The sequence below is a fragment of the Jaculus jaculus genome, chromosome 1 (assembly GCF_020740685.1).
Source record: "Jaculus jaculus isolate mJacJac1 chromosome 1, mJacJac1.mat.Y.cur, whole genome shotgun sequence".
NCBI lineage: Eukaryota > Metazoa > Chordata > Mammalia > Rodentia > Dipodidae > Jaculus > Jaculus jaculus.
Window position 1 is genome coordinate 43084581 of NC_059102.1, and position 6980 is coordinate 43091560.

The 6980-nt window shown below is 48.4% G+C and overlaps 1 protein-coding gene across 1 annotated transcript; it reads right to left on the reverse strand.

Moving 5' to 3' along the window:
• Positions 1 to 544: 544 nt before the first annotated feature.
• Hhex (hematopoietically expressed homeobox) lies at positions 545 to 6613 on the reverse strand. The gene is made up of 4 exons (XM_004653214.2): positions 6259 to 6613; positions 4131 to 4309; positions 3880 to 3930; positions 545 to 1479 (listed from the first exon to the last, which is right to left on the reverse strand). Exons 1-4 carry the CDS (start codon positions 6611 to 6613, stop codon positions 1258 to 1260), a joined length of 807 nt encoding a protein of 268 aa, XP_004653271.2. The 3' UTR covers positions 545 to 1257.
• Between the last annotated feature and the right edge of the window lie 367 nt (positions 6614 to 6980).

Here is a 6980-nt window from a genome sequence, read left to right on the forward strand (position 1 = left end):
CGCGCCAGCCCGGCAGCCCAGAGCCAGGAGAATCGATGTCCGCCGCCCCCCCGCCCCCGCCCACTCCCGGGCGGCCGGCCCGCGCGTCTGCTCAGCCTTGAGACAAGTTGGGGCGGGGGGTCTCCGAGGTATAGTCCCAACTCCTCAGCAAGCACCCCTAAGAAAGCCCCTCCCAATTCCACCAGCTGTACACCAGCCAGGTGAGTCCCCCCACTCCCTCGCCTGCAGCACACTTCCAGAAGGGTGTTTAGGGTCTTTTAGCCAAATGAGAAGTCCAAGGACAGATTTATAGACAACTTCGTTTAAAAAAAAAAAAATCGATATTGTATATATGTAAGTAGAATGATTGAGATGGGGAGGTAATATGATGGAGAATGGAATTTCAAGGGGGAAAGTGGGGGGGAGGGTATTACCATGGGGTATTTTTTATAATCATGGAAAATGTTAATAAAAATTGTGAAAAGATAAAAATTAAAATTAAAAAAATAATTAAAAAAATCGACACCGTTTTAAGTGAATAATTCTATATACATACATATATTATAGACATTGTTTAATATAAAACCAGGTATCTACAATCTACTTCCACTTAATTATCGGGGTACTTCTAGCTCAGGTGACATTAATTTTAGTCACAGACCAGTCAGTTTTCCTGCCTGTAGGACTGTACCACTCCCTAACACCTTGGTCAGAAGAACTAAGTAATAGTGCAAAACAAGCACTTAAAAGTCTTACCAACTACCTCTTACAAAAAGAACACACATCCCCAAGACTACGACTCTGAAATGGTCTTGGATTCAAGGCAGCAGTGTAAGAATAATGTAATATAAAGTCATTAAGAATTTTCCTTTTGAGTTATTCCAAGGCTAGGTCATGATGGGCCCCTCCCAAGCACCTCTCTGGATTTGGGGTGTTCTTTCGCTTATCCATTAAGCAGAGTGTACATATAGATTATGGAAAAGTTACTCAAGCCTATTAAAACCTTTTGAAGTTACACAGCTTTAAACAAAAATTCAAAATTACTTTCCATAAATAAAAACAATTTACTTTTTAAATGGGGCTGAATTTAGACACATTATCACAACTTAAAATCAGTATATACACCACTTATTAAGTCAAAATTAAGTTTCCTATATAGGTTGGCACCAAATACTTGGGTTTCCTGAACACCAGAAAATGGATTTCTATTTGTCACACAGCTCCGGGTTTTTGGTGAAGATTCAAGTCCAGGTTTCTAAGCACGCTGATCAGTGGCCATCACCCAGCATTAAAGTAACCTTTATCACCCTCGATGTCCACTTCCTGGTCAGAATCCTCTGAAATCTCAGAGTCCAGGTCTTCCTGAGAGGCTGGGGAGTGCGAACACTGAGAACTATCCAAAGAGGCACCTTGGTTCTGTTCACTGGGCAAGTCTTGCCCCTGGTCACAGGGATTGTCCAAACTTTCCAGTTCATCCTTTTTGTTGCTTTGAGGGTTCTCCTGAATTGAAGGGAATGAAAATGCAAATTGGGATGATCATAAAATATGGAGAAGTAACAGGCATAACTCAAAATATCCTTCCATCCTTCACCATTCTTACTACTTTCAGTTTATCAGATGTTTTCAGCTAGAATCTCTGTGTTCATAAAATATATACTTATGACTCTTCACCTGGAAGACAAGTATGTTGCATCAGATCAAGGTTACATTCTTAGTCGGACATGGTGGCACATGCCTTTGATCCCAGCGCTCAGGAGGCAGAGGTAGGGATTAGAGTGAATTCCAGGCCAGCCTGGGACTACAGAATGAGTTCTTGGTCAGCCTGGGCTAGAATGAGACCCTACCTCAAAAAAAAAAATTTTAAGATTATATTCTTGCTAAGTCATGAGTAGATATGTATCTTGTCAATTGAATGGTGAACACCTCTACCCACAATCTCAAGATTTTTAAAAGTTTGGGTGAAAAAAAAAATCATTACTTCAGATACTGTCTTCATCCTTAAACATTGCCAGATAACAAGGTATTATGGACATTTAAAAGTAAGAATACTAGGGCTGGAGAGATGGCCTAGCGGTTAAGTGCTTGCCTGTGAAGCCTAAGGACCCCGGTTCAAGGCTCGGTTCCCCAGGTCCCATGTTAGCCAGATGCACAAGGGGGCGCACGCATCTGGAGTTCGTTTGCAGAGGCTGGAAGCCCTGGCGCACCCATTCTCTCTCTCTCCCTCTATCTGTCTTTCTCTCTGTGTCTGTCATTCTCAAATAAATAAATAAATAAAAATTTTTAAAAATAAAAAATAAATAAATAAATAAATAAAAGTAAGAATGCTAGAAACAGATTTATTTATGCAAGGTTTACCACTCCCCTCAAAAAAAGTTAAATGGCAAACTAAGAAGATTCAACATTATTAGACTGAATCCTTTTTCATTCATTTTTCTGGAATAAGTTTATGAACATCTACGTACACGAATACATAGCAAGTCACAAAATCATAGAGAAAAAAACTGCTAAACTGAAAGAATGTGTCCGAGGAGACTGTGTATTTTGCTCAAAATCCAGCCAGGCATGGTGGTGCACATCTTTAATCCCAGCACTTGGGAGGCAGAGGTAGGATCACCATGAGTTTGAGGCCACCCTGAGACTTCATAGTGAATTACAGGTCAGCCTGTGCTACAGTGAGACCCTGCCTCAAAAAACAAACAAACAAACAAGCAGACAACAACAACAACAACAACAAAAATCCAGGGCAAATTACTAGGGGGGGAACCTCCCATATTACCTACCTACAAAGTACGATTTTAAAAGTCTCTGGAATAGTAGCATCATCCCTTTGAACAGGAAGTAAACATCTGAATGTCTAAGCCTATGCTTGTCTAAGGTGAATATAAACAGTGTGAGGAACAGTACACCAGTGTTTATAAAGTAATACATTTGCCAAGTTTGCAACCGTGTAACCAGTGCATGGATAAGTTTGGGGGGGGGGGAGAGGAAACCTACAAGTATTAAAGAATAATGAAGTTACATAATTTTTTTGTTTTAAAATGCTCTTTTGGACAGCATCTTCTCTTTAATAAAAAGTGATGACCAATAAATTTTTAAATCTACATTAAATTTCCCCGTTTTAAAACTTACTGTTTCAAAATGTTGTGTTTACTAGTAACAGCATATACAATGGCAAATGAACAATTCAGCAATTGTCAGATTAACTCTGGAAACACCCAGATTGAAACATCAAACAACTCTTCAGCTTTAAGTCAATAGAGCTTCTTTAGAAACTGAATTAGTCTTTACTTTTTATCACATATTGCACAACAAGGTCATCCATGGAAAGACTGTAGAGTTTAAGCTACTTTCCAAAAACCTGTGGGTATTTTCTTGCATGTTTTATATTTGTTTTAAGAGCTGGATTTAGATGAGAAATAATTTTTAAACTCGTTGATATTTAATTCTTCTAAAAACAGTGCAAACAAGACTTTTTAAAGGTGTTTGTGTCTTTATATTTACCCTTGAGTTCTGCCTAGTTTTATTATGGCTGTGTCAATAAAAGAAACAATTTTCTCCCAAAGATAACTGCTTAAGTCATTTGCTGTCAATTACTTTATCTTTCCTGTGTTAATTAGATAAACAACATATGGGGTTTATAAAACAATTAGCTCTGAGTTTTACTGGCCAGTGTGTGAAAACCCAAGCATAATTGATACAGGGACTGCATTAGGTGCTTTTAGCATTACTGCCACCTGAGCAGCTCATCCTGAATTTCAGCAGGACTATTTGCCTTTTTAATCAAGGTGAAGAGGTTAAATAGTCTTTCAAATGACTTTTGCATACAACCCATAACAGGTCTTGCACTGAGATAACATGATACAAATATTTATTTCCATAGAAACAGAACCATGTCGATACCTGTTTTAGTCTTCTCCATTTAGCGCGTCGATTCTGAAACCAGGTTTTGACCTATGAGAAAGAAAGAAAACTTGCCTAGAGCCCAAAATCCCAAGGGTCCTGGGGAGGTGGGGATAATAGGATTGGGGCTGTGGAGCTGAGCAGCCTTCCAGAGGTCCCGGGCTAGAGAACATGACAAAATACTTACAGTAGCGTCACATCTCTCCTCTGCCCAAGAAGCCTGCCGGGGAGGAGGCCCGAAGGGGGCTTACCTGTCTCTCACTGAGCTGCAACATCTTGGCCAGTCGCTTCCGCTCTGGAGGGGAGAGGTATTTCTGGGTCTCAAATTTCTTCTCTAGCTCGATGGTCTGGTCGTTGGAGAATCTCACTTGACCACCTTTCCTTTTATGCAAAGGCCGCTGCAAGAAGGGGCTCCACAGCAAGGGTTTCCCTGCAGGCCAGAAGAGCAGGTAGTTAGCGACAGCCCAGCATCGGTCTATAAGGCTCCAGGTGACACAGTGGGGTCGGCCACCTAATGGGACCTGTTCGTGTCACATGTACTATCATAGCATAGGGATTCAACATGCTGCCACCAAAGCACACAAGCTCATACCCCGCCGAAGTCGGAGCTAAACTGTACATGCACAAAACCCACTTCTGCACACAGACCCAGCAGCTCTAGATACACACGTTTCAATCCTGCAAAGAATCCCTACTCGGGCTTAAAACATTATGCACAGCTTTTTTTTTTTTTTTTTTTCATCCTTAAATCCTCTCGCTTGGTGAGCCACGCTTTCCAGATATCGGAGTGGACGCATTTAGGGGTGGAGCAGGGCCGCTACCCTTCCCAAAGTCTGGCTGCTTGGAAGCGCTCTGGTGGGAGTCAGGATTAGGCCTCCAGTGGGGCCTCCAATCGTGGCCGCCGCGCTCCAAGGCCGCCTCTGATTTCACACTCGGCCTGTGGGGGCGGCCAGTTAAAGCCACCCCACGGGCTATGGCAACATTTCCGTCAATGTGTTTCCTGTTGGTCTATCTCAAAAAAAAAATTTTTTTTTTTGCTTCCTCCTGCGCAGTCCCAGCAGTAACTCAAGGAACCCAGGGTGCGCTCTGCGAAAAAGTTTGCCTTCTGGGCTCAGTCCCTCTAAGGATCCCATTCTGTGCCCGTGGAGAACAAAGCTATGGCGGGACAGAGGTACCAAAGGCTAGGACTTAGAGATATGCTAACCTTTGCAAAAATTAAACTACAACACCCCTTTCCCAAATCTCTGTAGCGGTGCGCCAGAGTCTGTGCCCTAATAACGCTGACACTAAAATGTCTCCAGGGTGCCTGACGGAAGCCACAAGAAGCAGTTAATTTCAAGCTCTGGCGGAGACCCCTTCTTCTTTACCCCAGGGATTCAGACCCCAGAGGTGCCAAGTGGCCACCCAGAGCCCAGTCACCGAGGCGACTTAGGGTGCGCACTGAGGGGACAGGCTCTATATGCCCAATGCGCTGGCGTCGGGGTGTGCGCCTTCCTATCCCGTAGAGGTGTCAGTCCCTGCGTCCGCAGGCCTGCGCCCAAACACTTTGAAAGCTGGCATTGTTTTTTCGAGATTTTGCTTGCGTCAGGCTTCAGACTGGTGCAAAACAGCCTCCAAAAGGGGGGGCTGGGGGAGAGGGAAGAGGAAGCAACTGGTTATTTTAGCTGCCATAAAGTCACATCCCACACAGAGGAAATGAACAATATCAGAAAAACGGATCCTGGCTATCAGAAGTCGAGTGTTTCCTGAATTTGTCTGTATTGAGGATGTCGATAAAATAATCAGCAGCGTGCACTACTCCGGGGGAAGGGTCTGCTTCATGCAGCCAGGAAAACACTTAACAGCTTCTGAAACCAGATTTACTCCTATCGAGAACTCAAGATTTCCTGTATGAACGGAAAGGGTCAGGCTCTTTCACTGCACAAGCTTGTTGAACCAAGCCCAGCCCAGGAACCACCCGGGCCCCGGCAGCTATCCTTGTGCTGCAGGGAGAAGTGGGGGGGGGGGGGGCTTGGCCCAAAGTACCTCGACACCCTCTTCCCTGGACCCTCCCCTGAGGGAGGAGGGCCCACTTCGAGAGACACGCGTGGGCCAAGACTACTACCCAAAGTGCCCTAGGTCTCTCCCGGGTCCGCGCGCCCCGACGCCGGCAAGCAAGGTGCAGGAAAAGCAAATCTGAGTCACACTGCGGTCAGCAGCGCAGGCGGCGCGACGTGGGAGCCCGAGCCCGCCAGGGAGCCGCTTCCCAATCGCTTCGGCCACAACTTTGCCCGTGTCTCCCTCACCCCCGCTGCCTCCCAGGCGCTGCCACCTGCAGGGTGGCACCTCCCTCGCCGCGCGCCGTCCCCGGGAGCTCGGCCCCGCCGCGACCCGCCTTACCCAGGGGGTCGTGGCGGAGCAAGGCGTGCGTGTAGTCGTTCATCGTCCGCGGGAAGGGGTACAGCGGGCCTCCGAAGCCGCCGGGGCCGTAGGCGGAGGCGGCGGCGGCCAGCGCGGCGGCCGGGTGGTGCGAGAAGGCAGGGTGGATCGGCGTGGGCTCGTACACTGGGGTCCGGTAGGAGGACACGAGGCTGGTGAAGGAGGAGTTAGGGGACGGCAGCGTGGGGGTCGGCGTGGGGGCCGTGGGCCCGCGGCCCAGGATGTCGTCGATGTAGAAGGGCGTGGGGTGCGCGGGCTGCAGCAGCGGCGTGGGCGCGTACAGCGGCGCCCCGGGCCCCGGGTGCGGGAACTGCATGGCTCCGGCGCCGCAGCCCCTCCGAGAGCTGCCCGCCCGCCCGCGCCGCGGCGCTACATTTATCCGCGCTCCGCGCTCCCAGCGATAGGCTCGGCCGGCCGCGGGGTGGGGCCGCGCTCCCGGGCCCCTTCCTGCCGCCCGGCCCTGCGGCCAATGGCGCGGGCCCCAGGAGCCGCTCCCGCCCCGGCCCCGGCCCGCCCCCGCTGGCCGACTTCCCCGCCCCCGAGACGCCCGGGCGATCCAGCTCCAAGGGACCCCGCGCCCCGGTACCCCTACGCAGCCGTCGCCACTCGGGGCTCGGGCGGGACAGTCAGACCGCGTCCGTCGGGACTCCAGCGCAGGGCCCCAGCCCGGAGGCACCAGCCGT